Source organism: Sinohyriopsis cumingii, chromosome 2, assembly GCF_028554795.1.
Source record: "Sinohyriopsis cumingii isolate HCF-2022 chromosome 2, ASM2855479v2, whole genome shotgun sequence".
Classification (NCBI taxonomy): Eukaryota; Metazoa; Mollusca; class Bivalvia; order Unionida; family Unionidae; genus Sinohyriopsis; species Sinohyriopsis cumingii.
The window spans coordinates 100,585,850-100,612,682 of NC_142962.1; the positions used below are offsets into that span (position 1 = coordinate 100,585,850).

Sequence of the window (26,833 nt, forward strand, 5' to 3'; positions counted from 1 at the left end):
AAAATAGCACTTAGCAGAAGAACGTAACGAACCATCAAAGTCAATAAAACCCATGCCATTTAAGAAATATCAACCACCATGCCTTCTCTGCAAAAACCCACCTCCAGCAACTGGAAAAGATGACTATAAATGGAAACTAAAAGAAACCCTTGATGACTTTCTTGTAAAATGTGGACAGTTCAAGAACAAAGTGAGAGAAAAAAACGTATTTTATTTGATCACGACAAGAAATTGCATCAAATTTATTCATTCTCGTGGAAGAAAATGTGAAGTTCAGAAAATTCCTTCCAGAATTGCCTGTTCTACACCTCATGAAATCCAAGATTCCCGACTTGTTTAGTGCTTATAAAACACGTGGCTTATTCCATCTCCTGAAATTTCTTCAGGATGATGAGGACGAAACAGGGTGGACTAAATTAGTTACCATTACACGTATTGAAACAGCAATAAAAATATCCGAAGACTGTTTTTAACTCTCCATTTGGCAATCTTCGTAAGATTCGTTAAGTGTCTTGAGCCACCTACAGCAAAATCTCTGACAGAACACATTGCAGCAGTGTCCTCAGATGATCTTGAAGGCAAACGGCGGGGTGGAAAATATCTTAAATTCATTAACCCAGCTTGTGGTAGCAATGGAACCTTTCTGCTTCATGTAGAATTGATGAGGCAGTGTGATGAAATTGTTGGACTGTCGATAGCTGAGAGAATTGGTGGAACTCGTGGACATAATCTGCTACTTTCCACAGTCAAAGCATCCTTACCACTTGTATTTATAAATGGTGTTTCGTCATATGGCAAATTTTCTATCCATCTTCTATGTGAACATTTTAGCGCTGGATATTTTCACCAGCAACTCAAAGCCTCACTTTTCGCAACAACACATCGTGGAAGTGACACTAACTTTAGTCTGGATTCGCAACGTGAAAAGGATCATCGCAATGCCTTGAAAGCATTCAGACCACCAGCAGCTTTAGAAGCTATTGTTCCAAGAATGTCAGTGATAGATATACTGCTAAGTGCAGAAGAATCGGTTTTAAAAAGTAACACAAAAATGTATAGTCAAAGAGGAAGATGAATTATATAAGCATGAGCAGTTGCTTGGAAAATATGTGACTGGGAGAGATCTGCAACATGTAATACCAGCCATAAGAATGATTCTAAGTGAGAAGCCCTACCCACACATGAAGATCAGGTATCACAGAATATATATGAATTCAAGTCCACACCTTTGTCTCAATGTGTCTTGGACAGAAAAACTTTGCAAATTGGAAACTATCTCATCAAAAGATACGTATGTCAACAGAGCTTGTTTTTTGTTACTGATCAAGCCTTGCCAATATTGATGCGCCCAAGTTTCTAAAACAACGTGTGAAAGCTGGAAAGTGTGTTGCCGTCACACGTGCAAAATTTAAACCTCAGAAGACGGATGTAATTGCAAAACAAGAAAACAGAAAGAAAATGCTACTGAAGCTTGAAAAATTCAACAAGCATGCCACATCAGAGATGAATACTTATCAAGCTGTTGTTATACCTGAGTGCACTAAAGGAAACGTTTCAATGTCCAAAGGTGTTTCGCTTTTCATTGAATTTAATACAGATGAAAATAATTTCAAAAGAAGGACGCAAGCTTAATTCTACTTGAAGAGAAGACAATCCCAACACATATCTCCCAAAGGGCAGCCACAATCCTAGCAGAGTTTGCTGGGGTCAAATTTAAAGCATTTAGCGTATCTGGGCTTCAATATCTGCAGTACGTAGAATAATGAGTTTTTAGGGTGTTGCTGAAAGAATTCCCTTTTGCATCACACGTTGTTATATGTGAAGAGAAGTATTATTTCACCCCCGATAACCTAAAATCCATGACCAGGGCAAAGAGAACCAAAGAAAATAAAACTAACATCTACTACTCAAAAGCTGACGGTGAGATTATCAGTACAGAAAATATTAGGAAACCTGCAGTCATTAAAACCGTGAAGGGAAAAATAAAACGATCAGCAATTTTCTGACTGGTCATGTGAGAGAACTTTGAATCATGAACGATATCTTTCTAGAAAGCGATACTGGGTATTATCTCAGTCCATCCACATCCCAAGCATCACAAGGAGATACAGTTTGCTATCCCAGTACGGTCTCATTTTACATCAGACAAAGGATATGTAGTTCTGAGAAATCGGGCAGCAAGAAAAGAAAGGTGAAGCACAGCTAGCTCAGCCAGATTGGGTTTGTTATCTTGCAACCGGAATTAAAGCAGAATATATATATATATATATATATATATATATATATATATATATATATATATATATATATATATATATATATATATATATATATGTGTGTGTGTGTGTGTGTACCAGTGTATGATCTAGGGCTGAAAGACTGAGAGTCAAAAGTCCCCTTTGTGTCAGAATTGGGGGTCAGGTTGAATTTAAAAAAACTTTGGTGTCAAAACTGGGGTCAAATTAAAATTTGGGGGTCTCTGAAGCACAAACACACACACACACACACAGAGAGTAATATTTTCATTCATCATGTTTTTGTTCCCACTGTTCATCTTTACCCTTAAGCTAATACAACATGTAGTGTACGTGTGTGTGTATGGTTTCAGTTGAATCTGAAGCGTTTGTGTCAGATATTATGATATTATAATTTAAATACATGTATTTAAATTAGAATTAGAATGAAGTCGAGGAGGGAGTGGCCATATTGATGTATGCTCTCAGAAAGTATATATAATTTCAGTCATTGCCCGACTCCAAATTCAGTGTTTGAATACGTTTGGTATAAAGAAAGGTTTCTACTAGATTCAAAAATAGCTGACTTCTTTTTGATAGACTAAAGAACAATGATCCAACATGTTTTGGTTAACAGGCAGAACGGCATTTTGGGTAGTCGGTTTAATTTCCATTTTTTTCATCTATTCAAATTTATGTTGCTTTATTTTCACGAACTTAAAAGACACACTGAATAATTATGCTGATTTAAATCAGTATAATATTGTTTCAGATACAATATATGTAAAATATATTTTACTTTTTATGAGTAGAAAAAAAAATTTATACTGCCTCGAATAAGGAAACTCATGAAACTAATGAAACTCTCATGAAAAATACTTTCCGATCAGTTTTGATTGAAAGAGCTGGCAATTTAAGTTTATGCTAACTGTAAATTTCTTTCTAAGAAAAGTAAATATCAATGGTTTACACAGAATTTACTAATAAATGGTATTAAACATGATTAAATATATATGATGGACAATGCATAAATGCTGTTCTTGTATTACGTTTAATGTATGTCAGTAGTTCCAACACATCCTCTGATGCAGGCACCTATTAACAATGAGTGACAGTTCTTGGCTGGTGTGGGGAGTAGACTGGAGTCATGCTGAGCCGACCTTGATGGGGTCATTCTCCAGCTAATTTTTGATAGCAAACATTTGGGGAAATCTCTACGAGTATATATATCCACACAAAGTAAGTTTTTGATTATTCTATTGATTGAATCCACATAACATGTAATGAACAATGTGCAAATACACTATTGAACCTTGGATCCTGAACACGGCAGGCTATCTGCTGGCTGTTGGGTATACTGTTTGTTTGTTTTGTTGGTTTTAAAGACACGTTTAACACATTGGCTTGATCATGCCAAGAAAAATGGACATGCGCGCATATCCCCAAGGACAACTAAGCTACCACAGCTCTTTCAGTAAGCAGATGTGATTTTACCACAGCTCTCCGTGAGTACATGGATGTGACTTTACCATTGTTCTCTGTCAAATGTGACCCAATAAATCTCGTCAATCATATTAGCAAACCACGCGAAGGTTTGAAGTATTTCACTTATAAAACACTTGAAAATGTATCGATCGCAAAAACTACTATTGCAGTGTCACATTATTAGCTATTTCGGCAAGAACAGTTCTTCAGATGTCCCTAACAATTATTTCTGCCCATTAGAAAATGAAAGAGAGAGGGTGCACATACACGAGATTACGGTCAAAGTTATTACGTCTGTTAAATCATTGAACTCCTTCTACACCGTTAAAGCTTGACACATAAACCAGTCTCAATGATACCTATGAGTGTAACCTTCCCAACACTTGTTGGAATACTGATCACTCCCCTAAGTGTAGTTAGGTGTCATTTTACATGTACTTCAAATACGTCCCAAGCTGTATAAGTCTCATATATCGGAGAATATGTATATTAATGACCCAGGTATAAACATACATCGACTGGATTCCCTCTGTGATGCTACATGACGGATCCACCCCCAGGTCATAGCACATAAACTATTAAGATCCTGACCCTATACCCATATATACATGTATGTGTGGGGGTGGGATGTGGAGGGTGGGTGATTTGGATTTTTAACGTAGCTTTAACAATTTTTCATATCGCTACATTGTCTGCAGTGTGACAGTTTATAGTGATGTCTAGCACTGGGGCATCATGCCGCAGACATGTAGCATGATGTCCCACCCAGTCACATTATCCTGACACCAGGCCGACCAGTCCTGACACTAACCTCTTAATGCTGTGCGCCAAGCGAGGCAGCTGTTAGTACCATTTTGTAAGTCTTTGGTATGACTCAGCCGGGGATCGAACCCACGACCTCCCGTATCCGAGGCGGACGCTCTCACCACTAGGCCACCGGAGTGGTAGATATACACATGATGTGGACATGAAAGAACAAATTTATACATAAAACTGAAATTGGTACCGGGGTTTATCCATACCCCAAGGAACTTTAGCATTGGGCCAGGCTTGAAAACTATCGAGATCTTTACCACATAACCATGTACATGCGTGTTGGGCATGATAAGACAAATGCACATACGCAATTGACATTCATTTCTGGGTTATTCCAAAACAAAATAGCTGTCAAATGGTTTGGGACCTAAACAGAATAGCTGTCAACTGGTTTGGGACCTAAATGAGGATATAACAATGCGACATATCCTGCTATAATGTTTTAAAGAATGACAAGACCGTCTTGTCTTCCAAGATTATAGCAGTCTTGTACTGAATTTAATAGCACAATAATGTTTTTCTTTCATTTAAAACTGCTCTGCGTATAAAAAGATAGGCCTCATTTTACTCATTTGTTTATCCAACAGCTGACCATTTCACTAAGAAGTGCTATGTGGTAGTGTAAGAACACATCCTATGTACAGTGTCTCCCAAACTTGATCTCACGTTGATTTACTTATATTGCAATACCCTGGTAAAATTTCTTTCTAAAGATGTAGAGAATAGGAGAAAACAATATACTTCAAGCCACGCTCACGCATGTGTCTGATTTCATTCGTTGGAGAGAACCCTTGCATGCAATTATATGTTTAATCAAATCAGGATCAATTACAATGCCACTAGAGTGGTAACAAAAAATTGTTGACGGACGGACACACGACAGACATAGGGACATATACCTAAGCTCACTGCACCTTAAGGCCAAGTGAGTTAAAAATACGACTGAATCTTTCACCTTATTAACTTCGACATACATTCGAAAAATTAGCATGTAACAATAAGAGCGTTTCGTCTCGCCACTGAGAAACTGACCTCGAGAGAACTTAAGTCGATTCTCACCTCTCTAACCCTCTCAGACACATCTAGATAGCTGTCAAACATGTATAACTCGAGAGAACTTACGTCGATTATCACCTCTCTAACCCTCTCGGACACATCTAGATAGCTGTCAAACATGCCGAACTCGGGAGAGATTCCAATGAAGTGTTAACCATTTCAATTACATGATCACACTTGGACTGGAAAAGGCTGGGTATTTTGGACAAGTACTTGTTTAACTGAGTAGGTCCTCTAGGAACTTTTTACTTTCTAATGTAAACAATTTTAAATCAGTGTAACCTTGATATTTCTGGTCCAGTTTTAATGACAATTGCACTATATGATGAGTCATGTATCAATTATATTTTTCAAAAAGAGTGCCTGTGTGTGTTGGATTTTTAACGTAGCTTTAACAAATTTTCAGCCATATCTCAGTTTATAGTGATGTCGAGCACTGGGGCATTATGCCGCAGAAATGCATCATTATGTCCCACCCAGTCACATTACCCTGACATCAGGCCGACCATTCCTAATACTCAGTTCTTAAATGCTGAGTGCCTAGCGAGCCAGCTGCATGTACCATTTTTACAAGTCTTTGGTATGACTCGGCCGGGTTTCGAACCCGCATCCGAGGCGTACGCTCTAACCATAAAGCCACCGGAGCGGGATTTTTTCATTACGAAAAATAATATATATATATATATATATATATATATATATATATATATATATATATATATATATATATATATATATGAGTAAGCAGGTCATCGTTTGTTTTCCCAATGGGTGAACAGCATGTACGTTATCAATGGTCAATCCTAATAATATTATTCTCTAAAATAAAATATTCATTTTTTTTTAATTATAAGTACAAGAGTGTCAACAAAAAAAGCGCTTGGTTCAGGGGCTGGTCTACGATTTTTTTTGTTGTCTGAGACTGTGCAATTTTCGAGAACTTCAAGTTGCAGCGCTTGGTTTGGCTGTCTGTTTTTACTGAAAAGTGTATTATTTTAAACTATAAATTATCCTGTCCCCTTTCTTCTGGATCCGCCACGAGCCTAGGATTCGGCTAATGTGGGTATGTGAGAAAGCTTGCCAGTAGCTTCTCGTGGGTCGGTGGTTCTTCCCGGGGTTTTCCCGGGTTCTTCCTCCACCATTAATACTGGCCGCCATGCATAGCCTATCGTGTGCTGAAAAATGGCGTTAAACCCCAAAACAACAACAACAACAACTGGATCCGCCTCTGTAATTTGAAAACAGAGCTTTCAATCCGATCTGTATTACCTAAATGTGTAGTGCCAGGCATGTCTACAAAAACCACCAGATAAATAACTGACCAATCATGTGCCCATTCAGAAGTCTGATCGCTGCAAAAGCCACAGAACCAGCGTATAATCAACAATTATATAGGTCACTGCTACGAAGCTTCTGACAGTATGCTGTATTTATTGAAAACATTAACCGTCATGCAGAAAATGTTCTGATAAAGTCACCCTAGCAATGAAATGACGGACCTTTTCTAAGTAAATTCTTTGCTTATTGCTTTACATTTAGAACCTAACTTTTAATCTCCACTAAAAAGTCGTTACTGAGCTGACACATCATCAAACCACATACAAACATACATACGTACGTACACGTATACATATATACCGTGACAAGGCATACTAGACAAAAACAATAAAAAGAACGTTCTGTTATATAATATCAAAGCTGCGGTACAAAAATGAGGGTATAAAAAATCAGCGATTCATGTTTTTTCTGCTTCAGAAACGTGTGTGTGTGTGTGTGTGTGTGTGATTTGGATTTTTAACGTAGCTTTAATGATTTTTCAGTCATATCGCTACGATGTCTGCAGTGTTGCAGTTTATAGCGATGTCTAGCACTGGTGCATCATGCCGTAGATATGTAGCATGAAGTCCCACCCAGTCACATTATCATGACACCAGGTTGACCAGTCCTAACACTATCCTCTTAATGCTGAGCGCCAAGCGAGGCAGTTGTTAGTACCATATTTATAAGTCTTTGGTATGACTCGACCGGGGATCCAACCCACGACCTCCCGCATCCGAGGCGGACCCTCTAACCACTAAGCCAATGGAGCGGTCGCTTCAGAACATATCATCATTATCCACCCTTAAAAGCCAGATTTTACTGGACTAAAGTCAAAGGTTTTGAGTAAAGTTGGAGTGGCAGCAAGTGTATTACATGCATTGTTTATGCATCAATAACTATCTTGATTAGTAATTACAGCAATGGCCTCAGAATGCCTTGATTAGCAACTACAACAATGTATTACAAGCTTAGTGCACGCATCGGTGATTACCTTGATTAGCAACTACAGCCGAGGCCTCAGCATGCAATCTCTTCATTTAATTCATATAGTGACACATGTATAATACACACTTAACCTGTCGCAGGTAACCTATCACAATGTACAATGCATCGTCATTATTGTGCAAGTTTTACCGCTGAATATACAGATTTATTCCTGCTTCAACTGCACTGGTTAGAATGGACATTCTGTTTAGGATGGATATCACATGGAAGAATCTATATAGTATCAACAGATATAAATAAGGAAATCATTTACTATATCAACCAAATAAAACGTCGATTTCTATTTTAATTATTAATTTTAAGTCAAAACCAGTCGATTTGCATAGATTCTGTGCCAATGCGATTAAAGGATGCGTTACTACAACGATAAAAAAGATTTCCAAAATGTTGCAGTAATTTTTAGGCCGATGACTTAATACAAATTAAGCACGTAGCTCGTATATGCAACGCTGTGTACTTCGTCAAAGTAATGACCGTTCTAATATGACACCCCCCCCCCAGAATGTTAGTTTCCTAAGCACAATTCGTGCGCGGATTGATACAGTGAACATTGCTGAGGAGGGGTACTGTAGAAACATCACAGAGCTGTATCCCACAGACCTCATATTTAAATTCAAGATTATCGTGACCATGAATGTATCTATAAGGAATTGTGTTCTTAAGTTTTGTTTATTTCTGCATTTAAACATTGTGCAGCCATGGCAAGCTTCATTTAGTTTTGGTGTTTTCTCGAAAGCGATCACTTAGGCATTGAGAAAGCGGATCACTTTGGCAGTATGAGATAGCGGACTACATACAAGATTTACTAACCTCCGAAACTGAAGAGCATAACAACGTGCAAAAACAACGCACATCAGGAACTTAAATTTAATAAAGGAAGTGCGACAAAATGAACAAGAGTAATTTTCCGCTCTGCAAAATAACATATTAGCATATACTTATGAATTTTTTTAACTTTAAATTAAAATCAAGACAGATCTCAGACTGATCTTAGCAAGCCATCAAAGAAACAAAGAAAAGGGTCCAAGTGTTTGGACCCAATTTGTTACACTCCTAACACACACAGGTGTCCACCATGCTCATGGGCTTCTTGATAATAACCAAAATTGACTAGTAAGTCGCCAGATAGAAGAGGCGCTCACTTACCGACGACGGTGAAGAGCTTTTTTATTTGTTCGATAAGAAACGATGGACCTAAATTTCGATTGTCACTTAATTTTAGTTTGCAATCAACTTTCATCTATCCCCGTTTTCTGACACACTCTCCATTGTTTTCAAACGCGATTATGACTGTGATGCGAGTTAAAATCATTACTAAAACATTTTTATTACTGTCAAGAATTTGGTCCTGAAAACGTGGACATTTTGTCACAGACTTTAACAAGTATTTGATACTGTATGGGTAACAGTGAATAGCGAATAAAAACAAATCATACAAGATCAATTTCGGACAATTTGCACAATTCATGATAAATGTGTCCTAGATATTATACAGTCTTGACATATATAATCTGTTCAACGTGATGGAGAGAGAGAAGGCGCGTAGCGTGAAGAAGTGGATGAAAAAAGGGATCAAATAATACATGCCTAAATACGGAAATATAAATGTTGAACAACAAAGAAAGGCAGATGTATTTCAAAATAAGAAAAATAAAGTAGCTCCAAAAAAAGAGGTATTTCCACCGGTGTGGATGTAAATTTTCAAGTAAATGTTAGAAAAAGTATTAAATATGCGTCAAAGTAGCCTTGCTTGGTTGCAAGTGTATACTACAGAATTACATCAAATTATCGAATTTTAAGACTGGAATGAAAGCAACAGCCAAATTTGTACTTCAAATTAAAAAAAATCAATGCCACTGAAGCATAAAATATAGGTCACAGCATTCTTTTTGAAATAAGAACGCGGTGAATAGTGAACAAAAACAAGATGCTTCCCCTGACCACGCTTGGTGATTCTGTGAAAGACCATCTCCATTTTTTATACCAAAAGCTCGTGTGGTCTTGAGCTACACACAAACTTTTATCCAAAGAACAAAACAAAACAGAACCCTCCTTTTCTCATCAAGATTCGCTTATCGGCATGTTTATATATATTTCCTGCTCTTTATTTCTTTTTTAAAAAAGCAGCCTGTGTTTCATTTTCAATTTGAAACATAATTTTTAGCTTAATGTCAGTTTTTGTCTTTTCTCAATTCTCTGGTTATATAGTATCAATAACTGAAAAAGTGATAAAGACTAGACAAAGGTTTTTCTTTATTGTGTGAGGTACATGTACATGCATAATTAGAGCTGACTGTACACCTATGGAAACAAAGGCCGCATTAGTCACTGGTGTTATCATACATACGAAATGAGGCAAGTAATTTTGGGGAAAACAACCTTCAAACACTGCCTCAGACCCATTATGAATCGTACCTCATCTCCTGTCCTCGAAAGTGTTTACCTGTCACGGTCAGAATCTTACTGAGGATTGTTTAATCCTTTATTACCTTATAAATTTGAAACCAAGCCTTGTTCCCGTCAGCGCAAACGTTTGTAATTTGGAAGAAATGTTGTTTTTAGTACATGTATTAGCTTAAAATACATCGAAGGTGCCTTGTTGTAACCCGGATGCTCGCAAAGGTTAAAAAAAGGTCGCTACATCCTAATTGCATAAAGTGTGCATGATATTTATTGTTATAACCTTTAAAATAAAATGGGGATGAAACTACTATAAAAAAAATCCCTGAATCATAAAAGTAAAAGTTAAGTGTAATATATACTTTATAATTTGTTTGTTAATTATATGTCACACATTCCAAAACTTGCAGTGATTAAAACTGGTTTAAAATATTATTATTCAAATAAAAATTAACATTTAAAATGTACGTCCTTGGCTACTTTTAAAAAGCAAGTATTTGACTATTATTATTATTATTGACAGAAAAGTCATTTGCATACGCATGGAGAATCAAAGCATTGATTAAAATAAGCAGATGACAGTCACTTATTATCAGAACAATAATGAATACACACACATAACAGTGCTACCGGAATGCATGACAGCAGTGCATGCCATCTACATAACGTGGAGAGTGAGGGCTTAAATATATTCTCACATCCTTTTGACATTTCGTTGAATGCATGATTGCATTGCGTGCTGTCTACATAACGTAGACGACATAACGTGGAGAGTGAAGGCTTAAATATATTTCCACATCCTTCTGACATTTCGTTGAATGTATGACTGCAGTGCGTGCTATCTACATAACGTGGAGAGTGAAGGCTTAAATATATTCTCACATCCTTTTGACATTTCGTTGAATGTATGATTGCAGTGCGTGCTATCTACATAACGTGGACAGTGAGGGTTTAAATATATTCTCACATCCTTTTGACATTTCGTTGAATGCATAACAGCAGTGAATGCTATCAACATAACATGGAGAGTAAAGGCTTAAATATATTTTCACATCCTTTTGACATTTCGTTGAATGCATGATTGCAGTGCGTGCTATCTACATAACGTGGAGAGTGAAGGCTTAAATATATTCCCATATCCTTCTGACATTTCGTTGAATGCACGATTGCAGTGCGTGTTATCCACATAACGTGGAGAGTGACGTCTTAAATATATTCTCACATCCTTTTGACATTTCGTTGAATGCATGACAGCACTGCCTGCTATCTACATAACGTGGAGAGTGACGTCTTAAATATATTCCCACATCCTTCTGACATTTCGTTGAATGCATGAGTGCAGTGCGTGATATCTACATAACGTGGAGGGTGAAGGCTTAAATATATTCTCACATCCTTTTGACATTTCGTTGAATGCATGACAGCAGTGCCTGCTATATACATAACGTGGAGAGTGAGGGCTTAAATATATTCTCACATCCTTTTGACATTTCGTTGAATGCATGACAGCAGTGAATGCTATCTACATAACGTGGAGAGTGAAGGCTTAAATATATTCTCGCATCCTTTTGACATTTCGTTGAATGCATGACAGCAGTACCTGCTATCTACATAACGTGGAGAGTGAAGGCTTAAATATATTCTCACATCCTTTTGACATTTCGTTGAATGCATGACAGCAGTGTCTGCTATCTACATAACCAGAAACTGTTTCTAATGTCATTAATTTTGTTACCTTTAACCACAATTCATTTGTTTTCCTAAACACTTCTCTGCTGCACAAAGATCTGGACTGCAGCTGCATTCTGCAGCGCAAAATACGTCAGGAATTTGCCTTAGTTTATAATTGTTAGTCCTTACTTTTTTCAGGTGTCACATCACATATCTCTCCTTTTAAAACCAATGATTAACAGAACCAGTCGAGCTCTATTTTTAGACGAGGAAAGACCAGCGTATTTCGAAGATCGATCGTCCTTTAACGGTAACTTTTTGCATGTATCTCTATTTTGTATGCCTTTAAGAGGCCAGGCTTTAAAACTATACACACATCATCGTCGTCGTCATCCTTTTATTCTTCTTTAGAAGAGTACATGATAAAATAATTCAGTATAATAAACGAATGTGCAACAATTACAAATAAAAATGTCATAACATATCGCCGAAACCCCGCCAACAAACAAATAAACACTAGCATATACATGGGCATCCGCGCGTGAGTGGGTGGGGCAACTATATATATAGTTATAATTAAAAAAAAAACACAGGTTAGAGAAGTTTTAATTTTTTAATTTGTACTGTACAGAATTCGAGCCTAGGCCAGATGGTGACCGGTACCCATCACCTTGACTGCACGCAACAGTCCATCAGTCATACACCATACCTGTTTGGTGTACAATATTTGTAATTCTGTGTGTGTATATATATATATATATATATATATATATATATATATATATATATATATAATACTTGATAAATCTTTAAGCAAATTGTACAACATGACCTCATGAAGAAAAAATACACAACCCCTAACTGGCTGAATCATCGCAGACATGATTGTGTTGTAAGAACAATCATGACACAATTCATATCTGCTACAAAACAGAATAATAAACTTCAAAAGCTTACATATCCATCATCCAATTTTGCGTGATCTGCGTAAGTTGTATATTACAAAACATATTTATAGAACAAAGCTGTACAATGCTGAGTAAATTAGGCTGCATATCACACAGGTAACTTGTTGTTTATCAATTCCACTTGCTGGTAATCATTTACCGAGAAGATATTAAAGTTCATATTCTGTTTTTAAAAAAAAAAAAAAAACATGCTTGCTTATTGGAATGTTATGTCAGGTAATCGTCCGCACAATTTATGAAACTTCAGATATAAAGATATGCATCACAACTATCAAGTTTGTATAACATTCCCAGACCAAATTATACATGTCGAGCCGTCTTTGCGGAACAACGGACCTTAGTCTAGCTATACATGTATAGTATCTTCACAGTACTGAGATCTTGATTGTTACATCACGTAGGTAAGAGTTTTGTCCGCAATAAAAAAAAAAAAATAAAAAAAAAAAAAAAAAATTAAAACAAAAATAGATGACTATGCGACCCGAAGCGTCGAGTCATGATCTGGATTTTCTAATGCTGACAAGACATGATCTAGCAATCAAGATCGAATTACTATGATAATGAAACTTTTGTATATACCGAACAATTTTCAAATAATATAATAAAATCAATATACTGAAATTAAAAGCGAAGGGAATTATTTATCATTTTAACCTTTTTAATACGAACTTCGTCCTAAAGCATGAACCGAATTACACACTGAATATCACGGAATTTTGAGTACTTAATGCTTTTGCATCATACCTGAACCAGATTGTGCTCGGGATTCATTTCCGTGTACAGATTTAGCCTAAGAGTGGTTCGTTTAATAATTTTTTTTTTTTTTTTTTTTTTTACATCGTAAGTTTCTCACCTCTGCGTGGGTTCGAGTCTCGGATTCAGCCATTGTGGGTATGTGAGAAAGCTTGCCAGTAGCTTCTCGTGGGTCGGTGGTTCTTTCCGGGGTTTTCCCGGATTCTTCCTCCACCATTAATACTGGCCGCCATCTATAGCCTATCGTGTACTGAAAAATGGCGTTAAACCCTACAACAACAACAACAACAACATCGTAAGTTATCGCAAAATACAGAGTTTGGCTGTACGAGCAAAGTGCTTGCAGTGAGAAGACCGATTACCTTAGCTCTCTAGCCGTGGATAGCACCATAACCAGAGTACATAACCGTGTGTCAACATTCGAGAGTGCTCTTAAAACTCGCCTATTCTGTCTACAAGAACAGACTTAAAGACTTCATACTGTTTACTTCCTTAATTACTGTCGGCATGATTTTGTTTTGTAAATTCATGGTGTTTGTTTTTGTAATCTTGTTGAATATTTTTGTACGTGTTGTTACGTATATTTGATTTAATTTATATTTGATCTAACTTAATCGTTTGCAAGTTTTTAAAAAAGTATTTTTAATTTCATTATATGCCAAAATAATGTAATTTTGTTTACTAGGAATCTTATATTTTCCAGAAATTAGTTTGACCTTAGGGTTAATCGTAAACACCGAACTTTGTATCTTATGCTGACATAGTTCCCAACCTTAATTCAGAAATAACTGAGACAAGTAAACAACCTTCTATTTTTATCTTATTCTCAGAGTAAAATGATTGTTTTTTTTTTGTCAAGGCCATACTGTGACTACGTGCTTTTAGGCGTAAATACTTCTCGAAAATTGAGAGTTGACCCTCATCCGGGAATCTGTTTTGCATTTCAAGTTACTGTATAACCTTTGTTTATAAAGATATTTTTCAGTTGGGGTTATTTTTTTTACACTGGAAAGTGTTTTTGTGACTTGCTTGTGAATTATATTTTAATTTGTATTCGAATTATTTGGATTATAAAATATTAATTCTTTTTCCTGGAAATATTTGAGTGTTCATAAAGAATTATTGGACAAAGAGACAATTACTTAAATTTTATTCTAGAATTCAAACATCGGAATATTATTGACTGTGGAATAAAAAAAAGAACTGTAGACGATACAACACCATACACTGACTACAGTATACGTCATCGCCTTCAATTTTGGATTATTCGTCGAGACTCGAACATGAATTCATTAGAAGATTCCATTATTAGGACATCTAAAATCTAATTCGTGGATTATTCTCGGATTATTTTTGGAGTTGATTCTTAAATCCGTAAGTTCTTAATTTTTTCATGTTCACAGCGTTTTTCTAGGGAAATAAAATTATTTGTTATTTTTACAAAGCTTGTTGTTTTCACTCTTTCTTTTGTTACTGTTTATCAAAGCCTAAACACGTAACATAAGAGTGTTATGTAAAACTGTAAAGTGCTTAGGGCAAAATAAAATCTCCAAACAAACCCCGCGTGTTTTCTAATTGCACTGGTTTTAAAATTAGGGTAGGTATGTTTGTTTTCTTTTTTTTTCTTTTTTAAGCGCTTCAAGTACTGGGCAAACCGGCTCAAATAGATGCAAAAATTAATGTCAGGAATTTTTAAAAAAATTGAAACAATTTTTGTCTAACCTCAGGGGGAAAAAGTGTTAAAGAAAAACAGGGACGGTCGGCCGACCGGAAACACATATTTGTTTTAGCCTTGGAGCTGTACTAAGTCCAAATAATAATAATAATAATGCTTTATTTATAGAGGGTGTAATAATAATAATAATAATAATTATTATTATTATTATTATTATTATTATTATTATTATTATTATCTATAATTATAATTATATTATTATATTATTATTATTATATAACGTCATGCTATTAGATAGTCAATAATAGTCTATTTTAAAATAAGCCATTTTATAAATGAACAGACAAACTGAGTTCTTTTAAATGCTGCATGTATCAATGGCTGAGAAACTGTTCGAGTTCTTATAATTCTGTGTGACAATTCTTGTCGGATACAGATTCATGTATGAACCTTGTTATTATAGTTATAATATCGTACAGTATGATGAAAAGATTTAAACTGAAGTAACTTCACGTGCGCGCAAGCGATAGTTGTTGTTGTTGTAGGGTTTAACACAATTTTTAAGCACAGGATAGGCTATACATGGCGGCCAGTATAACTGGTGGAGGAAGAACCCGGGAAAACCCCGAGAAGAACAACCTACCCACGAGAAGCTACTTTCAAACTTTCTCACGTACCCACACGTTAGCCGAAACTGAGACTCCAATCCGCGCAGAGAGAGAGGCGCGATGGCAGTGATCTGCAATGAAGTGCGCTTTTGACCACTCGGCCCTTCCGGGACCCCCATGCGTAACGTATATTATTGCACTTGACTGCGTTTCGTGTTCTACACTGCTCAAGACATCCAATTTGTAGCTGTTAGTTTGAAAGGAGAGCTGATATCTTGGATACTAAGTCGTAGGGCTCAACCCGTGCGTTGCTGTCGGTTGTGACGTTGGCTAGGAGGAAGATTGTGCTTTTATCGTGGTGAGGGACCAAAGGGTTTGCAGAAATCAAAGGAGGAGGGGAGCTTGAGGGATCTTTCGACAGACTAGGAGGGGCGATCCATGCGTGGTGGCTACAGAACCATCCGACGAGAGCGATGGGACCGAAAACACTTTGTGGTCGTCAAGTAGACGCTACGAGTCATGTTCCGTTATTTAATTATTCACTATCACGATGTGAGTGAAAAATCAAATATATATGTATAGATCCTACTTGTGGATCAATCAATATCCATAATTGTGTACAAATTCCATACTTTAATCACCCTTAGTGACAGAATCATAACGTATTCAGTTGTGTAAGTCCATATACATACTTTGATACCCTAAGTGGTAGATGACTATTGTTGTTATTTTTAATTTTGTAAAAACATTCTTCATCCATGCTAATATATCCATATAAGAAACATATTTGCTTATTAGTTTCATTTGTTGATTCTTTGTTTGGTTACTCGTTTAATTTACATGTTCAGATTAGTTCCATTTACGAACATATCATCGTATCAGTTGTTTAATTCAGTGCGAACTATATCATATCGTATCAATTGTTTAATTCAGTGCGCATCTTTTTTATATAAAAAAAATTCATTGTTGGATTTTATGCGCGCGATTGGGGCTTCATATGGGAAAGACATAATTATTTATGTACAACGGGAATGGATAGAATGTTGGAACATAATGGTACAGATTTGTGTTTGTGATTTGGATTTTTACGCAGCTTTAAAAAAAAATTCAGTCATATCGCTACGATGTCTACAGTGTGCCTGTTTATAGGGATGTGTAGGACTGGGACATCATGCCGCAGACATGTAGCCTGATGTCCCACCCTGTCACATTATCCTGACACCAGTCCTAACACTAACCTCTTAATGCTCAGCGCCAAGCAATGCAGCTGCCTGTACACTTTTTTTTAAGTCTTTGGTATGACTCGGCCGGAGTTCGAACCCGTCACCTCCCGTATCCGAGGCGGATGTTCAACCACTTAGGAAATGCCGGATTACCAAATAGGCAGTGTAGGCACCTGCCAATGGGCCTCGCGTCTTTTGGGGACCCCGCGACAACTGATCAAAATAATATTGATAAAGCGTATTAAGAGATAATTTGCGAGGGGGGCCCCAAGATTTCGACTGCCTAAGGGCCTCCACAGGGTTTAATCCGGCACTGCACTTAGGGATTTGTAATAGAGAATGTTAGCAGCTTCCTATTGCATGTCAAGTGAGGCTACGGCATATCTGTTCAGTTGTAACCGGGGAAACATGAAGGAAGAAGTAAACATCGAGTATGCAATGCGGGTTTGTACAATGTGAGTATATTTTTTTCCGGCATAATGCAAATGGCTGTTTGTCTCTTTCTTGAGAAAATTTTTTTATATGTGTATAATAAAAGCAAACACCTTATCGCCTTGATTGTTGGCATCTTAATTCATAATTTCCTTAGTTGCTAGTTAAATGAATATCCAACACTGTCATGCATGTAGATGACTTTACAAATGATGTGTAACTGGGTTTGCCTGTACTGCTTCCTTGTAGTATGAAGGGAAGTAATTCGTCTCGTTCACCTTATTCAAAAGTGATTTTTGAGCATTTTTTTAAATATATCTCGATTACATTTTTGTAAAGTTTTAGAAACCAATAATAATAATAATAATTTTTATTATCTATTTTCACCCATCATAAATTACCCTAATGTTTTACTAGCATTTAAATTACCCTAATGCTTACCGCTCCGGTGGCCGAGTGGTTAGAGCGTCCGCCTCGGAAGCGGGAGGTCGTTGGTTCGAACCCCGGCCGAGTCATACCAAAGACTTGAAAAAATGGTACTAACAGCTCCCTCGCAAGGCGTTCAGCATTAAGAGGTTAGTATTAAGACTGGTCGACGCACGCATGTAACATGATGTCCCACCCAGTCACATTATCCTGACACCAGGCCGACCAGTCCTAAAACTAACCTCTTAAAGCTGTGCGCCTAACGAGGCAGCTGTTAGTACCATTTTTCTAAAGTCTTTGGTATGACTCGGCCGGGGCTCGAACCCGCAACCTCCCGCATCCGACGCGTACGCTCTAACCACTAGGCCACCGGAACATTACTCGAACACATTAGAGCAACTGGCCACCTAGGAGCACGGCTCGCTTTTCCAATCGTAATAATAATAATAACAGTGAACAAACCGATTAGAAAGAAACTGACGCGCGACAGGTTAAACAGAACACTTTTGAACTAAGGCTTTTCATTCTAGCCGAATTCGCCATGTACGTGCACTATCACTTATAAATCTTTTTTGCCACGTGCATTATTCGTTATTTGTCCATCAGTGACTTGACTCGATGGTCGGTATTTCAAAGGACTAAAGATAGTGTCCGCCTGAACTGAAACGGTTAAAAAGTTTTCTGTTCATCTTGTTTCAGATATCGTCTTCATTCTTGCTTTTATAACATCAACAGTTTCGTAAAAATACTGGATGCATGGATGATGTAAATTTTGCACGTCTAGACGTAAATATTTATTTTTACTTACCCTATCCCATTTTTTGTTGATAGTGTACGTAACTTCTATCGAAGTACACCTAAAACATTAGTCTGGGCACTGGATTATAGATTAGATAACGCCTGTCTTTGATATATGTATCTTCCTTCTTCCATACTACTACGCAATCATAAGGTCGTCATGAAAGTTTTTGGTTGTTGGTACGCGACCATACCTATGGTGTTATGAAGTCTTCTTCAGGCGTGCAGCGAAGTCAATAATATATCAAACTTAACTGCTCTTCTAGCATTTCTCTACATAAGTTCAAAATATAAATTTTAAAAGCAAAACGAGATAAAGCAGTCATACATTTTCCGCATGAGATGAGGTTAAATCATAACGTGTCACCTCAAGTATTGTACTTCCACTGTTGTATTCCAATGTTCCGCACATGACGAGGTTAAGATATGGAACCTCGACATCCATTAAAAAAAAAACAAAAAAAAAACCACAAGCCTTTTCCTTTAATTCAGAAACCAACGACCGAATCTCGAAGGCTGCAATAAGTGGTATGGGGAGTAATACATTACTTGTCTGGACGTGACATCAAATGAAGCCCTTTCTCCACAAGCCCAAAGTTATTGCTATGTGAAAATAATTCTTTTTGTTGCCATCAGTAGTGAATCGTTAATAAATTACAATGCGTACAGAATATTGTCACACTAAACCTTATGCGACTTAATTAACTTTGAAACTTGTGCCGATAATTGACAATTTATCGTATGACGAAGTATATTCTCCAGCCAAGGATCATCGATCCATTTCATTCTACGGCAACCCTTTGCTTATTTAGCTAACGGTGTTTTGAACAAGTGCCCTCGTGGATAATATAGTCATTTCCACAACAAGCAAAATCAATTAATAAATAAGACAGCTAAATAGCGGGTACGTCATAAAATCAATGAGACGAATTTGATGATATCCAGTGGTACTGACTTACAATTAAAAGTTCACTTTAAAAATCACGTGCGATTAGTTCGTTTTGTACAGAGACAGCTTTGATTATTAATATTAATCATTTAATTGAAATGTTTGTTTTTTGTGGGTCGATACACTTCGCTCCACATCAGCCATTGGCATGTTAACTGAATTGGTATCGATTGCGGCTGATGTGGAGCGAAGTGTATCGACGACCCTAGCAAAGATGATAAGGGACCGACCATTTAACCCTGATGGTAAATGCGGGTTTGGGGTTTCCTTTAAAACCATATTTGTTATTTTCTCACAGGATAGGTTTCTTTTCTACTAATAATTCAGACAATGAGTTACTCCCTCAACCCTCCAATTTTGATTCGGCTCAACAATTAGATAATTCTGAAAGAGGAACATATATAAGGTGAAGCCGTGTGCATTTGCAACAAGCACAATGCTGATATGTTCGCTTACCTCTGTGTTACTTTCATGTACCGACCGCATGGCTTGAATGTATAACCAGACCAATATATAATGGGCAAGGGGACCCAAGATCATCTGAAAACTATATACTTAACACGATTTTGAGTGGTGTAAGAAATGTTTTACAATTGTACTTGAAAAAAACTTCAAACGTTTACATATTTTCACGATGTTCTTTAAAGAAAATTTAATCGGATTCATGCCAGTCCTATTCAACTATAAATTATTTACTTTGTCTTCACGCCTTTATAAAACTGTAGCAGTTTTGGTATTCTTACATGCCACCTATTCGTGCCCCGAAAATGACATTAAAAATAACATGGCTTTTAAAGTGTTGGTATAAAGCAATTTGATATACCAATACTATTGGTATATCAAACTGTGATCCGCCCATGGCGCAATAATAAGTATATATAAACATTCTTACAACTGTGTGCTGATGATTCTAGGCCTATAGATCAATGATGAATTTCAATTCATTAATCATTAGTGACGTATGAAAATAACGATAAAAAGTATTAATAATCCCCATTTTCTAAATAAATTTAACATGGCACACAATTTCATCGCAATCCTGTCTGCTTTCCATTTCCCCCTCCCCTCACATGAATAAGGGACAAATTACGCAGATATCGGGAGGAAGATAGAAAAAGAATCTAGACTAGACTAAAATAATGAAACTGAACTTACACCAACTAACCGACAAGAATATGGTTCGTAACGTATGTGTGTATACTTTCCTTGGGATTTATCTACAGTGTTTATATAATTAATGATACAAACTTACAATACCCTGCAGACCTATGGTAAATGTACTGGTTACGAGGCACACATACAGTAATGTATTTAATGATTTCTTGATGTTGTTTCTTAAACCTATTATAATGTTCAAAAAAAAAGATTATTATTAATTAAATATGAAAATGTCCAATGCCCCCCCCCCCCATCCTTGCAAAATACGGACGAAAATCCGTGAAAAGACTAGCGTAGAGGATATCCGCTCGTGTCATACGACGATTTCAGGACGTATGAAAAATGGTAAAAGTTAAGTCAAATCGACCAGAGAGAGAGAGAGAGAGAGAGAGAGAGAGATTTTAAAATTTTCTTGTCGGTTGTTGTTGTTGTTGTTGTTGGGTTTAACGCCATATTTCAGCACACGATAGGCTATGCATGGCGGCCAGTATTAATGGTGGAGGAAGAACCCGGAAAAAACCCGGGAAGAACCACCGACCCACGAGAAGCTACTGGCAAGCTTTCTCACATACCCACATTGGCTGAATCCTAGACTCGAACCCAAGCAGACAGAGGTGGGATGGCAGTGATCCGTAACGGAGAGCGCTTTAGACCACTCGGCCACTCGGGGCCCCTTCTTGTCGGTAGTATTATTAATTAAAGCAGAATAATGACTTAGATCAACTGTAAATACATTATAATATTTTCGTTACCTCTTGTTGGTTCGTCATTTTGCTTAGTTTCTATTCCACACAAATTTCCATGCGCCAGTACGTGAATGGCTGAGCATTCAGTGTTCAAGACACTAACCATGTGTATGTAATGCTCTACTTTCTTCATTAAAACCATCTTTAATGCTCAGATTGTACATATGTCTTATACTGATTTAATCACTGTGAGTAAAAATTGAAATTTAAAAAAGAAAACAATCAATTTATCAATTTGCAAAGGTGATTGTGATTCACACAAAAGGCACATAACTACATTTTGTAGTGGACACACTCGGCAGGAATGTGAGTTCATTCGTTCACTCGGTCAATACAGTTACCTGTAGTCAGTCCTAACTCCGTTCAAACGGCCAATGTGTGCACTTGTACGTGATATAAATAAAATATATGTATAGTATGTGCGCTATATCAATGATATACCAATCATTTTATAGGGGCCCCGAGTGGCCGAGTGGTCTAAAGCGCTCTCCGTTACGGATCACTGCCATCTCACCTCTTTCTGCGCCGGTTCGAGTCTCGGATTCAGCCAATGTGGGTATGTAAGAAAGCTTGCCAGTAGCTTCTCGTGGGTCGGTGGTTCTTTCTGGGGTTTTCCCGGGTTCTTCCTCCACCATTAATACTGGCCACCATGCATAGCCTATCGTGTGCTGAAAAATGGCGTTAAACCCCACAACAACAACAACAACAACCAATCATTTTATAGGGGCCCCGTGTGGCCGAGTGGTCTAAAGCGCTCTCCGTTACGGATCACTGCCATCTCACCTCTGTATGCGTGGGTTCGAGTCTAGGATTCGGCTAATGTGGGTATGTGAGAAAGCTTGCCAGTAGCTTCTCGTGGGTCGGTGGTTCTTTCTGGGGTTTTCCCGGGTTCTTCCTCCACCATTAATACTGGCCGCCATGTATAGCCTTTCGTGTGCTGAAAAATGGCGTTAAACCCTACAACAACTACAACAACCAATCATTTTATAAATTTTTCATTAAAATTAAACTTTACAAGCCTCATTTCCGTTTAATGAAAAATGTATACATCTCGTGGTATATCATTGATATATATATATATATATATATATATATAGTCACCAAAATAAACGGAATTTTTAACAGTACCCAAGATATACGGGCACTCTACTGGACTAAAAGAAACTCCAGAAATTCAAGATAAAATCAGTGTGTCTGTGTGTGTGATTTGGATTTTTAATGTAGCTTTAACAATTTTTCAGTCATATCGCTACAATGTCTGCAGTGTGGCAGTTTATAGTGATGTCTAGCACTGAGGCATCATGCCGCAGACATGTAGCATGATGTCCCACCCAGTCACATTATCCTGACACCAGGCCGACCAGTCCTAACACTAACCTCTACATGCTGAGCGCCAAGTGAGGCAGCTGTTAGTACCATTTTTGTAAGTCTTTGGTATGACTCGGCCGGGGATGGAACCTACGACTTCCCGCACCCGAGGCGGACGCTCTAGCCATCAGGCCACCGGAGCGGTCAAGATAAGATCAATTCTTCCTTTTAACTGCTGATTTTTGAAACAGTCTCCCATGCTCTTTAGTGATATTTTCAATCGCAGCAGACGAGATTCTGTGGTGAAAGAAGATTTGTGCAATTTGCTGCTGTGAACTAAAAATATAAAACGTCATGTTCCTAAAACCAAAACTTCGATATACCGAAATCCCCAAAGTCCTGATTTTTTGGAGTCCGATTTTTTCTTCTTCTTTATAATCGTCTTTCCCCATCCTGTAAATCGAAACCCCTTAACTCCGAACTCCAAAACAAATTTAAATCCCAAATTTCAATTTTAAGCTTACCCCCCCCCCCCCCAATTGACTTCATACCTGGAAATGTATTTTAGCTGCTAAATTCCTTACATGCGTAAGTTCTTTAACAGGTTTGTCCGTGTCACAAAGACACACTAAATTTCCCAAGCGCATGCTAAGTTAAACAATATGTAACACGTGCGATGACACATTTTAGGCTTCGAAGTCTTTGTACCATGAAATAGACATCTCAAACTGCTGATTATTAACAAATGAATGCTGGAAGGAAAGCCATTGAAGAAAGATTACGCACATTTACTTATTATATAGTTGTGGTGGAAGCTATTAACTTCTATAACAATCAAAAGAACAATTCGAAGAAAAGAATCAATGCTTTATGAACCAGACGTTTCCTCACTTTTAATGCTTTGTCGGAGAAGACAAAGCCTGATTCGTTAAATTAATTTTCAATTTGAGAGAAAAAAAATCATTACATGCATGTATTTAATTAGTTATAACTCTTATTTGTGTTCACTCACGTTTGAAGATATTAGAACGACCCACTTACACGTCGAATGATTATAATATCTAACAGGATACAACCACAGGGGCTCGTTACAACGAAAATTAGGAGTTTCCGTCGATGAATCGAGAGCTGGGGGGGGGGGGGGTCTAACCTGTAACAATACTGTAAAAGGTTAGACCCCCAGCCCTCGATTCATTGACAATTTTCTTTGTAACGCGCCCTTGTGATACAACAGTGTCGTAGACAGAGTAAGACAACTAGGAAAAAATTCTAGGACCACACAACGGTCAGGGAGGGGCCAACCATCGCCACAATTTGTAACTCACATGGACCTACTGGAGAATTTTTCCTAGGGCCCAAAATTCATCTCCGCGGCCCTGGGATACAGTTAGTCTTATAGAGTATCAATGAGGATGAATCGGTGCCAAAACCGTCACTGAAGAAACTAGGGAATATTTGGTTCAGGAACATCATCTATTTCAGAAATTTTCAAGAAAATGGAATCCTACAACAATGAATTTAAAAACAAGTGATGCAAACAAGCGTCGTTCCAACAATGCTTTGCAAGTTTGATAAATTGAACGATCTTGGGAGGAATTCGTTTCGCCAAGCTAAGAGAAAGAAAAAAAAATCCAATCATGCACTAGTAATACTAGTAGTATCTAGTGGTGGGCAAGGATTTTTGTGGTTTCCTTCTTTATATATATATATATATATATATATATATATATATATATATATATATATATATATATATAAAATCATACTTTTTTAAAACCGGATTTCGATCATGAAAAAAAAAGATCAACTGAAAACCTTATTAAATTACTAATACTTAGAAATGCCATGAATAAATTCATATATTTCTTTACTTACATTATTAACACGAAACTTCATATTGTCTCTTCACTACGGTGACCCCTTAACCACTGAATGATGCAGCATTTACCTACATTCATTACACTGAGAAGCATACGTTAAGATGAATGAAAGCTATGATTACCTGAACGGAGTGATTCAACTGGCATAGAGTTGCCCTCAGAATAAGGCATCATTGATGTGATATCACAATAACATCATTCTTGTTTATTAACCTCATCCGTTGTGTTGGCACCCCACATCCGGTCATCTATCCATGTGTAGCTCGAATCAATACGTCACGAAGCTTATTTATAAACCCGCGTACAGTAATCCTCATGATTTGCCCAGGAGCGCGGCGTGCGAATCTTCTAAGGTGAAGGTCATGTGATGTTCATCAGTCGTATATACAGGACTTGTTTATTTCGATGCCTGTGTTCGCTCATCGTGTGCACTCAGTTAAGAATACTCGAGTGCAGAGAAAAGAGGGTAACAAGCAGAAAACCAGACTAATGCAGTAACGTACTTCATAATGGCGAAATGAATATGCAGCAGGGGGGCATCTCAAAGATGTTAAATAATCGTATTACCGACAGGCTGTTAATCAGGTACATATGAGTAACAGCGATAACAGTTAAATGACTTTACGAAGGATACGATATCACTATCTAGTGCGTCGTGGAAAATGGTGTGACTAAATGAGATACACAGAAATATGGTCAGGTTACATTTTAAGGGGAAGTTTCTTTGGCCTTCCCTACCTCTTAGATATTTTGTCAATTATTCAGCCAGAAGCCCCAAAGACACGTATCGTTGCTTACAATTTACAACCTGTAGTTCTTAACGTTTTGCGAATAATCGCAATCTCCTTTACAAATTTATAGGTTGCTTCTTTTGGTTTTTAAACTTCTATTTTCATCGTAAATTGATTAAACAAATATAAGACAGGCTAATGATTTAGGCAATAAAGATTATTTAAGCGAAGAAAGTAGAGCACCACATACACATCATGGTTAACTATTTAAAAGTTGAATGCGCTGGCTTTCACATAACGGCAAGCAATAGCATATTTATACGAGTTGGAAATATACACTAAGCGAAATCAGGAACCGGCATGAGGTAATTCAAACATTTAAATGTATCTACAGTTCATGTAAATCATTATGATTTAATCAACATCTCTACCAGCCGTACAATTATTTCTATCCCCCGTTTCTAACTCTCCCCTTTCCGTTGCTTCACATGATTACATTTTCCCATCATTCATAGGTCCAGAAACATGTCACACAATACAAGGATCAATACACCAACCTGTTTTAAACAGATTTTCGCTGGTATCATTCCATGATGGCCCAGTGTGCGTGTGTGTGTGTGTGTGAGAGAGAGAGAGAGAGATGGTGGTCGGTTTTGGGGGATTTACCATAAAGGCATCTATTCCTTGCCCATCCCTTTGTTCTTTATTCGTCGATAAGTCTGCTGCCTTACCTAACCGCACAATGATAGAGAATGGTTGATGGAGGTTAGGTCGATCTTCCGACATTTTCATGTTAAATGTTTTTAGCCTCAAATTAACAGGTTTTGTAAAACTGGATAAAAGAAATGTAAAAAAAGAAAGAAAAAGGCATTCCTCCGTACATAAACATGTAAATGTATCGTACAAATCTTGACAGGCTATTTGCAACTTTGTATTACCGGTACTACGAACACTGTATTAAAATCACATGGAGCATTGACACCTATCCGTTACGGAGTCTTGTATGTTACTTGGTGCAAGTCCAGTTATCTCTTTTCTCTCACTCCACACACTACCCCGTATTATCTCCCTTATGCACGAGTGCATGAGAGAGAGAGAGAGAGAGATGGTGGTGGGTTTTGGCGGATTTACCATAAAGGCATCTATTCCTTGCCCATCCCTTTGTTCATTATTGGTCGATCAGTCTGCTGC

General features: G+C 37.3%; 1 protein-coding gene across 2 annotated transcripts in view; it reads right to left on the minus strand.

Moving 5' to 3' along the window:
* Window positions 1-25,340, minus strand: part of LOC149805478 (uncharacterized) — a 38,236-nt gene extending 12,896 nt beyond the window's left edge. The window contains exon 1 of one of the 2 annotated variants that reach the window (XM_089950067.1): window positions 25,034-25,340. In XM_089950067.1, the coding sequence (XP_089806193.1) occupies window positions 25,034-25,085 (52 nt within the window). In that variant the 5' untranslated portion in view covers window positions 25,086-25,340. Of the gene's footprint in view, window positions 1-24,906 lie in introns of both variants that reach the window. The other variant, XM_089950069.1, reaches the window with a different exon arrangement.
* Window positions 25,341-26,833: the final 1,493 nt, after the last annotated feature.